The following is a 16144-nucleotide window of genomic DNA, read 5'->3' as shown; positions in this document are numbered from 1 at the left end:
GCTAAACCCAACCCGAAGGACAAGCATAACTTACTGCATCGATGAGGGCAAACCCAGCGTGAGGGGAGAAGCAAGCAGGGGTGGGTGCTCCCCCTCCATGCAGACCCTGGTGGGGAAGGGTCCTCCCTCCCCGCAGCCGCCATGAGCAGGGGCAGGCTTCCCTCAGCTCTGCGTTGGGCTCGTGGCTATCCCCTTCCCGAGGTGCTTTCAGTCCGCGCTAGCAGCCCCATGGAAGTCGTTTAAGGACGTAGTGAGGTATTTAAGATGTAGTTATGCCTTTAGCATAAGGGAAATGATAGGGGTTGTGCACTGTGTGTGGGCTGGGGGGGGTACAAGGACAAGCAGGGCCCTCGAGGTTTGTCCTCCCTCACTTGAACCCGTGCCTTTGTGCACTGAGAAGGAAAAACCTAAAGAAATAAGGGGGGGGAAAAAATCCCCTTTGGAGCTAATATTTGAAGCAAATGGCTCGGTGCTCTTTGTGAGGAAATGTTCCAAAGCCATCTCCAAAGTAAGCAATAAATGTTTGCCAAACCCTAAGACGGGGCACCAGGACAACAGCGCATCCATTAGCGGGCGGTTAGCGACTGCTCCGGAACAAGAAACATTGGGATTTGCTGCTTTCTGCATTGGGAGTTGCTGCTTTCTGCTCCGTAAACAGATCAGCTTATAGCAACAAATAAGGCCACCCTTCCTGGCTGATATTCTGAGTTTAGTTTGTTAAATATTTAACGTTTACCTTTCAATTTCCAGCCTGGATTAAGCAGTTCTCTAAACAAGCCATATCCCGGCAAGCAGATGGGGATGCACACACCATGGCCCTGCTCTGGCTGAACTCCCTCAGAAAGAAAACCCCACGTTAAGTCAAAGAGGAAGCATATGGGAGCTTTCAGTAAAAGTCTCTAAAGCTTTTGGCTTTGAAACTCCCTGTTTGTAGTCGGGTTTATTTATGTTCTTTTTATCTAGCTCGTCTCTAGGTTCGAATAGTGGGAGTCAATTCCACTTCGATCAAATTGAACGGGAACAGATCAGAATTGGCTGAATTCGGCTGAAAACCTCCCTGGTGGCAAAGTGGTTTTATCCTTCCCTATAACACAATTGCAGACCCGAGGTAAGAGGCCATAAATCCTCCCAAGTACAGTCCTGCTGAGCGCGGGAAGGGGAGTGGGGAGGAAAAGAAAGTAGCATAGGGCTGCAACTTTATGTCTAAAGTATGAATCTGAAATATGTATCAGGTTTAGCCCGTCTTGAACGCATTTTAGTGGTTATAAAGAGGGGTGGAGCTGCTTTGTGCACTGTGCACAAGGAATTCAAGCTGTCTTCAACCCACACTTGTGAGTATACATTTCCAACTGACTTCAGCCTTTGCTTTTAGAAGGTAAACATTTATCCATGTACACCTATGTTTATCTGTAAGTGGTTTCTTGATTGTTCCTAAAGGTGTTACAGTAGTTTTCTGTCTCAGGCAGTGCAAAAGCTTAATGAAACACTAATTTTAGGAGCAGTTATATTGGCTCACGAGCCTTGTGAAAGTTTAAGCTTGGAGCTTAGAAGCTAGAATTAAACCATACCAAAATGAAAAAGGCTTCCAGTGAAGTATAACCTCCTTAACTGCACAATGCAAACTCTATCCAACACCCAGGCCTGAGCCAGCCAAACCCATTTGTAACACTGCTAATGAAATGGCCTGTATTCTTGCAGTTGTCAGGACAAACAGTGCTTCCATTGTGGATGTGGTAATTTTGCTCAGTGGCACATTAGAGAGGTCTGGCTCTGCAGGCTTTCGTAAGAAACATGAAGGATGTTTGGAACTCGTTTGCTGTAATTTTTGTCAATTTTTAATCTTCCAAACAATGAGGCCTATTCTCCAAGTGTGTTTCCCACTGATGGCAACTGGGATGTTGCACTGCAGCTTGGATGGGGTCCAGTTCTGTTGCTACCAGCGCTGCCAGCTCTTGTAATTACACTGCAGCACTCATTCTCCGTGGCAATTTCCCTGGAGCCTCAGCTGCTGGAATCAAGAAACAGTGTGAAAAATCTCTGTTAAAAAGAATAAGACTCGAGGTAGCGAGGCACTAACTCTCACTGCTGCTTGACAAGGTGAGGTGGGCCTGTTCTAGGGACTCAGAAACCAGAAAGCAAAGCAAAAGAGCTTAGGTATTGATCTTTTAAAGCTCATTCCTTTCAGGCCCTCAGGATTCTGGGAGAGCTTGGCTCATTGGTTTTCTTTGTTCACATGTGTATATCACACATATATGGACTATATATGTCATTATATGAAATATATATGTCATGATATAAAATATATATGTCATTATATGAAATCAAGCCACGTGCCAACTTAAATGCTGCAGAAAAAAATGATTTGAAGCATCACTTTGTTACTTTTAATCCCTTTTTTTTGTCGTATGCAAGCATCTGTGTAAGTAGTATAACTGTGTATAAACAGCTATCACTAGAGGAATCAAGTAACATGACAGTCCTTTCAATAACATCCCTAGAACTTCATCTTATTCTATTGAATAGTTGGTGTACCAAGGTAAGAGAACTTAGTTAACCACTGCAGCTTGTACCATCACATGCACTTCAAGAGTTTCCTTTCAGAACTATTTTCTCATCTTCCCGATGTCGCACTCAAAGGATGACCCCCATGCTTTTATCTTTTCCTCCTTTAAAATCAGCTGAATACTCCGTTCTCTGAGGCATGGAATTAGAACATCACTTAGTAAATTAAACATCACTGCACTAAACTAAAGCAAATCCTTATCCTATGCATATGACCAGATTTTCACGCTCCATCGCAGTGTCGACAATGCGGCCATTTCCTCCTAGGTTCGGGGATGGTATTTTCTTCCTCTGTTATGACAGACTTCCATGTTTTCTCTCCAGGTTCAATTGATGGGACTGACAGGACAATGACCTCCACCCCAGGGACCAGCTACACCTTGATTCCGAATCAGAAATACAGGCGCAGCACCCGTCGCTCCAGTCAGCGCTGCAACCCCTCGGACACACACTCCCAATCTCTGTCAACACTTGGATATTTTCAAACACTTCCACTAGAGATCTTTCAAATGATATTGAATTATCTTTCAGGTGAGAATCTGATAAGAAAAATCTCCCTTCCAGTGTCTGAAGATTACCACAAGTTTCCCATTCAGAAAAATCCATTCTTATGTAAAGTGGTTTAGCTTTTACCTGGGTGAAGCCATTTGATGTGAGTTATTCTCTGAATTTTCAGCTTTTATGTATGCAGAACCAAATGACCAAAAATGTAAATGATAATGAAAAATTATTTGAAGTGGGTTTTGCCTATTATGTCTCTCCATTATTAGATCTCTCCATTTCTGATGACTACAGTTTGTTAGCAAAAGAGATAAACTAATTAAATTTTGGTATATATGAGATAAATCTTATATCTTGGCCTACTTTTGAGGAAGATCAAGTTACTGACTAACCTTTTTCTTGCTGTGAAGAATTACAAGTATACTGGGTTTTGCCTTTTCAGTGAAGGATATCAGCATGCTGAGCATGGTGTCGAAAACCATCAGCAACCACCTTATGAATTACATCTCAACCTCAGCAGGAAACCAAAGGCTGTTACTGCGAGACTTCCATAACCTTGAGCTACCTGGCAAGGGAGAAGGATCCTATATTTTAGAGCACTACAGATCTCTAGGTGATCCTTTAATGCAAATGGTAAAGATTAGAGAACTGAGCTCGGTTAAAAGGTTTCTTCTGTTTTCTGCATTGATCAGTAAAATGCTGAAGATATGGCCCAAATCATTTGTGCAGCTCCCTCTGAAAGAGAAGTTCCTCTCGGTGCCAAATAGCCTGCTCCATTAACTGGCCAGGGGAGGTGGGAGGAATTACCTGAAATGATTCCAAAGCCTCTTAGTTATGGAAAAAGAATGTATATTCTGCCTCCTCTGTGTCGGGTTTTATTTCCCCCCCTATTAAATGGCAAGCAGGGGCTGGGCAGAGGATCAGCTCTCAGTAGTAGGTGTTTCCAAATATAGATTGTTTGGCCACCAGCACTGGAAACTGCAGCAGGAACCCAGGCTCCCAGGCCCCACACTGCCTGAAGCAAGGAATGTGGCTGCTCAGGCTGCCTTCCTGGAGCACTCCGGAGTAGCTCACATTCCTCAGTGTGGGAAATGCAGCCGCAGCACTTAAAGCCAGCCTAACTCTAAAGTGACCAAGGACAGTTGCCATCGGGAAGACTGCTTGACAGTCTCCTTGAGATGGATTCCAGAGCACATTCCACTCCTTAGGAAAGAAGCATGCTCATCATAAAAATGTTCTCTCACTTGTCAGCTATTACAGCTCTCTTTGGCAGCTCTGGCTCAGAGTTCAGAGACAAAAAGGCATGGAGAACACATTTTCCTCTCACTCTCAGCTTAAGGGCAATGTGAAAATGTCTGTGCTTTGGCTGTCATGGTGTCCTGTGTGCTAATCAAACTCTTTCTGGGTGAAAAGATGCACATGTTCTTTGTTCCAGCTGCTCAGACCTCCTGCTAATAGAAACAGATCAGAATGACCTGGGTTATGTGGTAAGGAGGAGCGCTGTGCAGCCTCAAATCCAAACCCATTTGCTTTTTAACTTTTCTGCTAACGTTTAAAACACACTTATTCTAACTCATTCTAAGGCATTCTATCAGGGAAGCAAATGAAATTATAACATGATTTCACCCACAGCTATTTAGTGTTACCTCTCTGATAGCTGACAGAGAAATAAAATGATGCCATGGTTAGCTGTGGAATTATAAGTACAGTTTGAACTTCAGACATTAAATAAAGGCAACGGAACACTGTTAAAGTCATTCAGACCAAAGAGCTCCTATTGTAAGCAATCCTTGTAGGTTTTGAGGTATCTTAAAGTAATCTTAGTGGTTTATTTTAAAATGAAGCCTGAAAACTTACAATTCTTAAAAAAAAACCTAAAAATAAATGTCAAAATTAGTTTGACACACACAAAACGGCAACTTGCTATTTGGATGTAGGTGTGAACACTATAGTAGGCCTAGTAGTAAACCAATGTCATACTCAAAATATAAAGATCACTGGCAATATCTGTGTCATCAGTGGAAGATTCAAGAGTACGTTTTTGTTCAGAGATCAGTTGCAAAATCAATATTCACTTTACAGCAGAAAAGATTGGATACAATGGAAAAAACTCATTGCCATTCAGAGAGCCTGAGCAGGGACTGTACATAAATGTCACTTAACCTCACAGGGGTCTGGCTCCACTCAAGTGCACAGTAAAATCTTCCAATGCTTATAATGGGGTCAGAATCCCAGCCATGGTTTAAAAGAGACTTGAGTTCTAAATGATCATGGCCCTGTCCTTCTGCACAGGGGGGGATTCTGCTGAGCAAACCGAGGAGCAGCACCTTCTGCTCAACCCTTTCACCCACCAGAATTCCCCCTGCTGATGCCTGTCTGGGACATCTCTCTGAAGCCTATTATAGTCCAGAGCAAATTGACTTGATTGAGCTTTGGACGCTGTCATGGGCTGATGAATAAATGATGTCTGTCACACAGGAATGCTCACACCCTGCTAAAGAAAGAAAGAGTCACTTTGGAACCACAGTGAATGCAGAAAGCACTTTCTGACATTGGCGAAGCTGTGTGTTATTTGGGAGACTGACAATTCAGACAAAAAAGGTTTCCTCTTTTTTCCCTCCCCCTGAAAAGTACAAAGCACATGCTTTTCTTTGGATTTCTTGATTAATTAACTATATATATACACAATTCTGGTAAAAGGTTTTGAAAAGCAAGCTGTTAACCTCTTTTCTATCAGTAGGGTAGCTGTTCCACACTATAATGAACTCCAGACTTGGACATCCTAAATGGACCATTTCAGTCCTGTAGAGGAAAAAGAATTCCACCCCTTAGCTACGTTTTACATTCACACCATTTAGAATCTTTTCCTTTTAGAGCACGTGGCTATCTTGAAAACAATTTGGGAAGCTCGTCTTTCCATGATAGAAGGGGAAAACAGCATTCCCCAGGGAACTGTTAGAAGAGGTGCAACGAGTAACATTTCTTTCCAGTATTTTTAACTGCTGTAATTCTAAAACCAATAGAGTCATTTTTATAGGGCTCCAACTGTGGCTAACGGGGATTTTGCAACAACACAATAAACAAGTTATGGCCTAGGAAGCCCTGACAACATTTCTCTAGTAAAAGATGTCTCTGCTACAAGAGGGTGCACCTCTCCTCCAAAGCACAAATTACTCTGTGTGCTGCTCTTGTTGCCTCACAGCAGTTTTTCTGGATGGTGTGTTGGATACGTGTGATGGGAGCACTTCTGCTCATTGAGGAGCACCTCTGCTGTGTGGCTGTACTGACAACATGCATGTGTTTGTTCTGCTCACAGGATTGTTGCTTAAAAGATGCACGCTTCTCCTGCCTACTAAAGAGAGGCTGAAGTACATCCACAAGGTTCTCTCAGGAGTAAGTTCATGGTCCTTTCACTACTGCTTCTAATTGTCCCTTGCACTTACAACACCATTTCTATAAAGCACTTAATGTTGAATGATGCCTTTTACTGTCCCTTTGCTGAAGTTTATTACTACTGTGCAATGAGTTTATTGATTTGAAATCAGTCTCTCTTTAACAAGAGGAAAGCCTAAGCCAGCCTAGACCAAGGCTGTTCTGCAGAGATTTCATATTCCAAGAGCAGTGGGTTTCAGCTTCTCTTCACTTTGTGGACTACTAGAAATGTTGCAGAGGAAGAGCACAGCTCTTCCAGGAATGTGACTCTCCTGGAGGAGACAGGGTTGCTCATCTTAGAGACCATTTGCACACCCTTTTGATCACAGTTCTGGACTTAATGCTAAGCCTTGACATAGGGACGATAATTTGTTTCCTTATACAATAAGGGAGTCCTCTGAGTCTTTTGAATCAGTATTGATGCCCATAGGTAGCACAGAGAATTTTCAATCACAGGAATTAGCTTCTAGCCAGATAAATCACAAATGTTTTGCCCTTCCAGGTTTCCTGTTTCAAACTTAATGGTTGTCCAAGTCCTCTGCATTGTTTGGGATTACAGTGTTATGGAGTATTTTTACAGGTACAGTATCTATGGAGACAAGGCAAGTATCCCAAATAGAAAAGAAAAATGAGGCAGTTTTCTAAATTAATCTGTGGGTTTGGAAGCTATTTAGACGTTTAAGATGGTTTTGAGCCTTGGGATGTAGGGGGAAGGTATTTATTCACACAGTTCCCCAAATTTCTTTTCTGCTTGTTAAAGTTGCTGATTTGACTTGGGAATTCCTTGGTTTGGATTCCATTACCAACCAGTCTGGATCTTGATTAGCCGTTTATTATCTAAGATGACATGGGAGAAGGAGAACATTTGATTACACAGCTTCAAATTCACAGCTCAAGAGGCTTACTTACCGTAATGACTGCTGTGGTTGCAAAGATGCAGTAGAACACTCCGGGTTGGGCTTCTTAACACTACTTGAGATGTTTGATAGAGAAGTGCTGGAATTGCCATAGTGGAGGCTTTAGTGGAGAGCAACAGTAAAACAAAATACAGAAAGAAGTTCTCTCTGAAAAGAACAGGCACCCTGAGCCCATTTAAAAAGCATTTAAGTCTTAGAAACTTGTGTTACACGTGTTCTATACACATGCAGCAAGAAAGGCTTTGATAATACCAAAACCTGTATTATCTTTCTGTGGTTAAGAGCTACAGATAATTATTTGTGCTGGGACATTTGTCTTTGTAGCAAATCCCTTTCTGTACTTCTCCACATAAGGTTCCAAACTAAGATCTTGGCCCTGAATGTGGGACACCATTGGCAGCTTTTGATTCTGGGCTGCGTTAAGCTTAAGCACAACCTCTGGCATAATGCTCAGCCCCTCTATAGCAGATAATGGTTTCCCTTTGCTCATAAGGAAGGAGCTGTGCAGGCACCACACTGCAGGTATGACACCTTCCCTCCCTGTCCTGAGAAACTGCAGGACAGATTGCATTGATCCAATAGGAGAAATGGCATTGTGATGGACATCTAGGGCTCAATCTCTTCATTTTTACCCCCTCTCTTTTGTAACCTTCAGATCCTAACAGCAGGCTGGGATGAACTGGAGTGTCACCGGGTTTTTAACTTCCTCTGGGAGCTGAGCAATTTAGCCCGTAAAGTACAGACAGTTGTGAGCAGCAAACCAGGTAATCATCAAAGCAGACAAAAGCCCTACCAAATCGAAACACACTATAAAGGAAAAGGCAGAAAATGGAGCTCCATTACTGCAAACAAAACGTGTCTAGAATTGAGACTGCTTTAACTCTCCTAAGCCTTGTAGCACCAATCCTTTCCAGACTCATGTACATTCTATTGGCTCCAATGTTAGGCAGAAAATGGGCATTTGAAGGCAAATACTTGGCCTTCACACAGATAGATAGAGGTATTTTTTGCTTACCAGCATCAAAGATAAATGCTTTTGTTACCCTAATGCTTTTCACTTACCCTAAAGTGAGAAGAGTTGCCCTGAGAGGCATTGGGGTGTTTTGAATCATTCCATTATCAAACCAATGCATAAGTTATGTATGTATGTGAATAGTAACATGGACTTGAACCTTCCTGACTGTACACCAGTACCAGTGAAATCAGCAGGAAAGGAACCAACACAGAAAGAGAGGGAATCAGTAAAAAGTCAAGTTTAATGTTTCTAAAACTCAGCAGTGATGTGGCACACACCTCTCAAGAAATTCTCATGTTATGCAGCACAGGACTGGGTATTTCTGTGGGACACTATCTGCAGCCACATACACACCTTCCTCCTGTTTCCACTTACTGACGCCAAACCCCAGAAACCAAAATCCAGCTGAGAGCCCTTGAACTAGACATGAGTTGCTGCAGAAAGGTACCACATGCTGCATCAATAGATCCTATGGCCTGAATTAGTGCAACGTACCTAAAAGAGCCAGAATTTCCTTCAATCCCTCTCGATGCTCTGGTGCAGCTTTAAGAAAATCCTTCTTTTTCTTCCTATGAAGGAAGTGATCATCTGTATCACATCAGGCTTACTGGATGGATAATATCCACCTTCTTTTGCCCCAGGAAGTGCCCAGAAGCTGGAGCTGAGGATCAGGTTGTACTGCCGCAGCGTCTTGTTGAACCACTGGGTTCATCGCAGCGACTCCGCGTTCTGGCTGACCCGCATTTTGAAGCCATGGCCCATGGTTAACCAAGCTCGCCTGCTGTACATCATCTTTGGGCCAGTGTCCTCTCTTGATGGCGAGTAGTCGGGGGTGTGTGTGTGTGTGTGCCATTTACAGAGTTTGTTTAATCACTTGGTCACTTACCAGCAGTTGTGGTTCATATATTGCTCAGGACACGTGGTTTGGAAGAAAATGATACAAGGACCAACAGATGAAGCCAGCCTGAAAGGTCTAGCAGAGGCCATTAAACTGCTCTATGATGCAGAAGCTAGAGAATGGACAACAGACGATGTCATCAGTCTTGTGGATGAGCTGTCAGGTGTGGTTTTGCCTTTATCATTAATCCATAGGATTATACACTCATGGCCTAAAATCTGGCAGTGGGTGTGTTTCCAGCACACGGGTGCCTGGGGAAGCTGATTGTGATATTCCTTACAGTAGCTGCAGCATAACTGGAAAAGCCATTACACATGGAAGCCAGGCAGTAGCTGGGGAGGAGAGAAACCCAGCACTGCTGACAAATTCAGGCTGTCTTTCCCCATTGTGAAGTATTTTAAGAACCCATGCAGACCTTTTAAAATCCAAGTCTTGTCTAGCCGTTAGTGACGAAACGTTGTGCAAGCTGTGTAAGCTGAAAACATAATGGTTGTTCCAGCCAACATCTACTGAACAATGTTAACAGCTACACTGAAAGTTAGCTTGGGGTGAGGTTGTGTCATGAAAGCTATTGTGAAGAGCTCTAACTGCACTGCTGGTAGGAGCTTCATTGCTGCAACTGCATTCCAGAGGGTATCCCCTCCACGTCCTGGTTAGCTATCAAAGCCAATGATTCACAGATTCATGTCATTCAGAGCAGTTCTTGTGGCACTCCTTTCTTTTGTTCAAAGCTGGCTGTAACTCTTTCTGGTTCCTGCAGTGGTTCCCAGGGAGTGGCTCATGGAGAACAATGCTCGGCTGCTCATTCTGAGTGGAAACAACATCTGCTTCACGTTCATGGCCAGTAAAGCTGTGAACGGGCGAGTGGCTGAGTTAGCCAGGCTCGTGGTGTTCCTGGCCTTGGTGAGTGCCCCTGAACAGAGCATGCTCAGGCCTTTTGTCTCTTTACCCCCAGATTTGCTTTCCCAGACTTGAAAACTGTTGCCCCATCTATTCCTACGTACCAGGAGTAAGTCCTGGCAGAGGCTTGGGAACTCTTTCACCCTCTGGTCAAAGCAGAAAGTGGAGCAGGTCCTCCATTAGCATGCCAACCACAACAGCAACCTCTATGTCCTGAGAGCAGCCCCTCATTTTCTAGGCCATGGCTACAGCCATGCATTAGAATCAACACTTAATCCTAAGATTTAATCTTGCCTTCTGTGGTTTTGTTCCCACCATAAAAGGCGTGTTTCTAATGTTCCCCATGTCCATCAGGTCTGTGAGAAGGACCTGTACTGCATGGACTGGGCAGTAAAAATGATGCAGAAGGTCTGCAACGTTTTCAGCACTCCAGGGGAGAGAAACTACTTTCTACAGTGTCTGGAGAATGCCTTTGCTCACCTCATCATGGACATGCTCCAGGCAGTGCTGTCTGGTAAGCACTGACAAGGGCAGGGAGCAACACGGTCAGCATGGCACCACATCCAGGCCTCCTTCTTCCCTCACCACCAGAGCAATATGGGGCTGCCTCAAGTGCTTTGATATCATAAAATCAATGTCATAAGTAATCATGAGTGTCAATACCTAGAAAGGCTGACAAGAAACCTGGAGAGGGGCTTTGGACAAGGGCTTGTAGGGACAGGATGAGGGGAATGGCTTTAACCTGCCCGAGGGGAGACTGAGATGAGCTCTTAGGCAGAAGCTCTTCCCTGTGAGGGTGCTGAGGCGCTGGCACAGGGTGCCCAGAGAAGCTGTGGCTGCCCCATCCCTGGCAGTGTTCAAGGCCAGGTTGGACACAGGGGCTTGGAGCAAGCTGCTCTGGTGGAAGGGGTCCCTGCCTGTGGCAGGGGTTGGAGCTGGATGGGCTTTGAGGTCTCTTCCAACCCAAACCAGGCTGGGATCCTATGATAATTGGGAGAGACATTTATTTTAACCAGTCCCTCTTGCCTCAGAGATTCCCAGTGCCATGGCCAGGGGAAGCAACACTCTTCTAAAAGAGGTCCCACCAAGCGTTAGGCCCAAGATCCTTCTGGGCTGAGCCTAAACCAGGGCTCTGAGCAGTTGCTCCCTGTACCACAGCTTGTCAGCCTCCATAAAGCCTCCAGACTGCTGATGGTAACAAGCTGGAGAGATGAACACCCTGCTCCTGCGTCTTAATGCACAATTGCTCTTGTCCATCTTCGGACAAGCTGGTGAGGGAAATGTTGGAGAGTCTCCAGTGTGCTTCCTCAGCTGCGCTGCCCTTAGGTGCCGTAACTGATGCCTTGTACATCCAAGCAGAGGCTGCTGAAAACACACAGGGAATAAGACTTAGCTTCGAGAAGTAATTTCGTTTCACTGGTCATCCCTAACTGCTTTGCTCTGCTCCGACAGGGGATCGTGACGAAGAGGACAGCAGCTTCTTGAACTTGTTTCACCTTGTCAACGCACAAGCGAACTTCCATAAGGAATTCCTATGCCTGAGCCTGGTCAGCCCCAGCAGCAGCACTGCCTGATGCTCCGGGTGTGCCGGACTCTGCTCAAATCCTGCTGGGGTTTTCCAAAGCTTTTTTTTTTTTCCTAAGCATTTTTTCAAAGCAGTGTCCAATTATTTGTGAAAAACTTCCATTCCAGCAGGAGCTGGAGCGGCAGCAGGAGGAGCCAGGGACACATCAGCCCAGTGGAATGAGCTCATGGAGCTGCTGGGACCTCGCAGTGGAGTTCTGGGCCTTTGGCTGCTCTGTGGCAGCACTGAGGAAGGCAGTGGGGGCCTCTCCTTTGGGAACATACCCTGCATTCTTTTCCCACTGTGGCTGTTTGCATACACAATAAAAATGACACCGTTTCCGCGTTTGAGGGGCACACACAAATTGAAGAATGTTATCTTAGTTCAGAACCAAAAATATTTGGATCTTTCCATTTTGCTTTCCCTTGGGAATCGGAGGAGAAAGAGGCAGATGTAAGTAGAGAAGTGCAGCTACACTGAAGAGCTCTCACTACCTCTTAATCCTGGGACAGAAGCACTCTCTATATTCCTCATCCCACTTTAGCAGGAAGAGGTGATTCCTGACAGCCTTTGATCAAGCAAGGCAATCCCCCCTCAAACCACAGGCACCTTCTAACCATAAACCAAGAAACTTCAGATCCCTCTCCCTGCCTTGTGTGAGAAGCGAGCTGTTGAAGGGTTGTTGTAGGACTTAGCCGAGTGGAAGATACACGTTAAACCCACGTAGGCTAAGATCACTGTTTCATTAAGGTACATAAATGTTTGCTCCTTAGGAAAGGTTTTGGTTCTCTCCTATATTGCCTTCAAGCCTATGTGATGCACAATAAAGAGCACTTACTTTACTCTGTGTTGTTTACAACGTGGCTGTTTTTCTTCCGATGATTAAAGAGCCTCTCCTCCACCCAAACATTTCTGTGTTCCTCCAGGACCAGATTTTAGCTGCAGGGACCCACGTTCAGCTTCGGAAGTGCTTCAGCTGCAGGCGACAGCCGACTGATGGCAGCTGCCCCCACTTGGTTTCACCAGTGACAGCAGCCTGCACGTTAAAGATCCTTCAACGTGGTGAGTACGCTATTACCGGCAGGATCTGACTCCATTAAGGAGTGAGGATGGCATATCTGTTCGCTGAGGATCCTTGCAGCGTGCCGGTAGATGGCAGAGGTGAAACCATTCCTGAGAGGAGTGTCTGCAGAATCGCTTCCAACATCCCTTTTCCTTGCTCTTGGAAGGTTAGCAAGAGCACACTGCATTCCTACAACTGCGCTGCAACTACGTGTAACTGGCTCTGAAGGAAGCCAAAAGCAAGGCTCTTTGTCCAAGGCTTTGTCAGTGAACTGAGTGCCTCCAAACTGATCCCAAAGGAGCTCAAACTACCAGGAGCAAATACAGGGGCACATACAGGGACAGGGAGATACAGCTGAGGAGCCGCTGTGTTGGAATGCTACTGCCTGGATCAATCACTGTCCCACTGCTCTAGATACAGGGATCACCATCAATAAATCATCTTGGTTGGTGGAATCCAGAATAATGGATTGATAACAGTGTCCTGCACCTTCCTGCTCCACTGGGTTTCCAGTGTGTCACTGCTCTGACACAAAGCACCCCCCAGGCTGGAGGAGCTCCCCCATCAGCACCTGGCTCCTCTCCTGGGACAAGGACACGGTGGCTATAGCCTGTCCCAAAGGATGCCCTGGGGCCAGCACAGCAGCACAGGAGGAGTTCTTTGATTCACCGGCAGCAGCCCCAGGCTGAAGGCCCAGTTGTGCTAAAGCTGCCCACTGTGAGTTATTGATGGTGTCATTAATCATTATGAACTGCTCTTTTCCTTGCACACACCCCAGCTCAGTGCTGGCTTCTGCAGTGTTCATACGTACACCAGCATTGCCACCAGCAAGGACCAAAGCTCAACCCCTTCCCAGTGGGACTCCACAAACCACTTGTGCTTGACCTGGGAATGCACCACACTTGAAGCCAGTATCACCAGCATCACCCTCTGATGTGCTCTGGTGATTGAACACCTCTGGGCTAGCACAAACCCTGGATCCAGAGGAGCTTGGAGAAGAAAAAGCTGTCAAATCTGAACTGCTGCCACGAGGAGCTGAAACCCTCCCAGCGTGAGAAGCAAAATTCCCTCTGTGCCAGTGTGGAGCCCTGGATCCCATCTGCTGCAGCCACTTCTCCTGCCTGGTGGTCTCCATCCTTCTGCACTTCACCCTCCAGCACGGAGCTGGCTGGCTTGGGACAGGGAGGAAGGGATCATTCCACCCTGCTGGTGGGTGTGGAAGGGCCGTGGAGGGGAGAGGAGAGCTTGGAGTAAGAGAAAATGACTGCTCCTGGTCTCACACTCAGCTGAGTTTCCATTCCACGCATTCCTCCTTACTCACTCTCTCTTAATCACTGAGATGTTGACATCAGACACAGGCCCACGGAGGGGAGGTTGGTGAGAACATGACTTATGCCTGAAGAAATTCCTCCCAGAATACTCCCAGCTTCCCATTTTCGGCTATATTTGGTGGTGGAGCGAGGAGAAGCTTTTCCCCATCTCCAGGCCTCGGCTCTCTGCACCCCAAGGACACGCCTGGGACCAGAGTCACCAACTTGGGCTTTCTCCCCAGAGTTTTACTAACAGGAAATTGCCGTGTCAAGCGCTCAGCTGGCAGCACCGACCACATCCAGCATTCCCAGGCTCTGAAATCCCCCTGCTTCCTGCAAACAGCATCTTCTGAAGGTCCCATCGACCACTTTGGTCCCTGTTCTATGTGGGTCCCACTTGCTTGCCCTGCTGGTGTGGTGGTTAACTAATGGTTAACCACGAGGAGCTTTTCCCATCATGGGCATTTCAGGTGTTTATGGCTTAAGAACAGAATAATCCCAGGGGAGACCAGGGATTATTTTGTCTTTGAGGAGGATGAGACTTCCAGTCTGAGAACAGGATAGCGTGGGACTGCCTGGAGGAGCAGGGATGGACATGGGGGGTTGTAAAAGGTTAGGAAAAAGCTCATAAAAGGACAGGAAAATTCCTCCTGATGCCCCAAAACACCTTCCCAGACCTCTCCTCGCGGGGGGAACTGAAGCTCTGAAACGTTCTTTCCATCCCACAGGAATTCCCATCCTATTTAAAATGTTCCTTTTTGCTGTGGTGAGGTTATCCAAGAGAGGGGGACGGGCAGTGCCCGGCTCAGGGACGCTCCAGTCTGTGCAGGAGGACACGTTTGGCATCGGCCGCGTTCTCTCCCTCGTCTCATTCCTCTTTATTTCATTTCCTTCTACATTTTACATCTCTCGTTTGAAAATAGAAGGGATTTTCTAAAGCTAAACCCTCGGAAGCGCTCATCCCAAGGGAAGCCACGCAGGGAGGGGGAGCAGGACCGTCCTCATCCCCTGGGATGCTGCGTCCAGCACCGGGAACATCAGCAGCAGGATGTCCCCTGGCTCCCACCACCCCATTCCCCTCCTTCAGCTCTCCGTTTCCTCGCAGCGGGGTTATGCTCTTCCAGAAGCTTCTGTGGGAGATGGAGCAGGCAGCGGTGGTGGCTGTGGAAGAGAAAGGAGATGCCGGTCAGAGCCAGGCCCGAGAGCTGCAGGGATGGGGGCAGTGGCAGCAGCTGCAGGCCCCCATTGCCAGCAGAGCCACCGAACCCCCCCTTTGCCTCCTTTAGAATGAGGCACCAGGATCCCTTCTTGCTTCTCCCTGAAGCCATTTGATTTCTGTCCCTCTTGGGAACGGGAGCCACCAGCTCGTGCTGCAGCGCTGTTAAAGCAGCTTTTCCAACCAGGAAGGGGCTGCTGGAGCCGCTGGGGAGGAAGCAGCATGGCTGAGGTGGCCTGAGCTCTGGAACAAAGCCTGGTGCCCTCCTTCCAGCCCTGAGCAGGAAGAGCTCAGCTGCCTTGAGCAGCAGCATTAACCCCAAACCTCCCCCTTCTCCTGCCTCCCAGGACGCGTTCCATCCCCCAAAAATCCAAGCCCGATGGGACAAGGAGCAACCACTCACCTGGCAAACACCCCGGTGGCTGAGCCGCATCGTCCCCAGCGCTGCTCTACAGCATGTAAATGATGTAGGAGAGGATCACCAGGCCGATGATGGCAAAAAACATCAGGATGAAGATATCCAGCATGGTGCTGAGGAGCGGGGGGGGAGGCTCCCCACTGTGGGGACAAGGGGTGCTCAGCAGGGACAAGGGATGCTCAGCAGGGACTAGGGATGCTCGGCACGGACAAGGGATGCTCGGCAGAGCTGCCGCCGCTCCGCCAGCCCCTGCGTCCTCCCCTCCTTGCTCTGCTCAGGATGCAGAGCTGATGCCGGAGCTGACGGAGCTGCTTTGCAGCGGGCAGGCAGGAAATAAAGGGATAAAGG

At 46.8% G+C, this 16144-nt stretch overlaps 1 protein-coding gene and 1 long non-coding RNA gene across 2 annotated transcripts; one reads left to right on the top strand and one right to left on the bottom strand.

Annotated features, from left to right (window-relative positions):
* Window positions 1–426: 426 nt before the first annotated feature.
* On the top strand, window positions 427–12631 carry FBXO47 (F-box protein 47). Its single transcript, XM_062629800.1, has 12 exons — window positions 427–1108; window positions 1260–1375; window positions 2887–3093; window positions 3506–3676; window positions 6380–6456; window positions 6998–7075; window positions 8068–8176; window positions 9069–9245; window positions 9342–9488; window positions 10086–10228; window positions 10580–10739; window positions 11678–12631. The coding sequence occupies exons 3-12, from the start codon at window positions 2913–2915 to the stop codon at window positions 11797–11799; spliced, it is 1365 nt and encodes a 454-aa protein (XP_062485784.1). The 5' UTR covers window positions 427–1108; window positions 1260–1375; window positions 2887–2912; the 3' UTR covers window positions 11800–12631.
* Window positions 12632–15013: 2382 nt separating this feature from the next.
* LOC134169333 (uncharacterized) lies at window positions 15014–15945 on the bottom strand. Its single transcript, XR_009966860.1, has 2 exons — window positions 15782–15945; window positions 15014–15323 (listed from the first exon to the last, which is right to left on the bottom strand). It is a non-coding gene; the product is annotated as an uncharacterized LOC134169333 (long non-coding RNA).
* Between the last annotated feature and the right edge of the window lie 199 nt (window positions 15946–16144).

The sequence above is a fragment of the Pezoporus occidentalis genome, unplaced genomic scaffold, assembly GCF_034315485.1.
Source record: "Pezoporus occidentalis ecotype Australia unplaced genomic scaffold, CSIRO_AGI_Poc_V1 ctg341, whole genome shotgun sequence".
NCBI lineage: Eukaryota > Metazoa > Chordata > Aves > Psittaciformes > Psittacidae > Pezoporus > Pezoporus occidentalis.
This window is presented reverse-complemented; position numbering and strand designations above follow the sequence as displayed.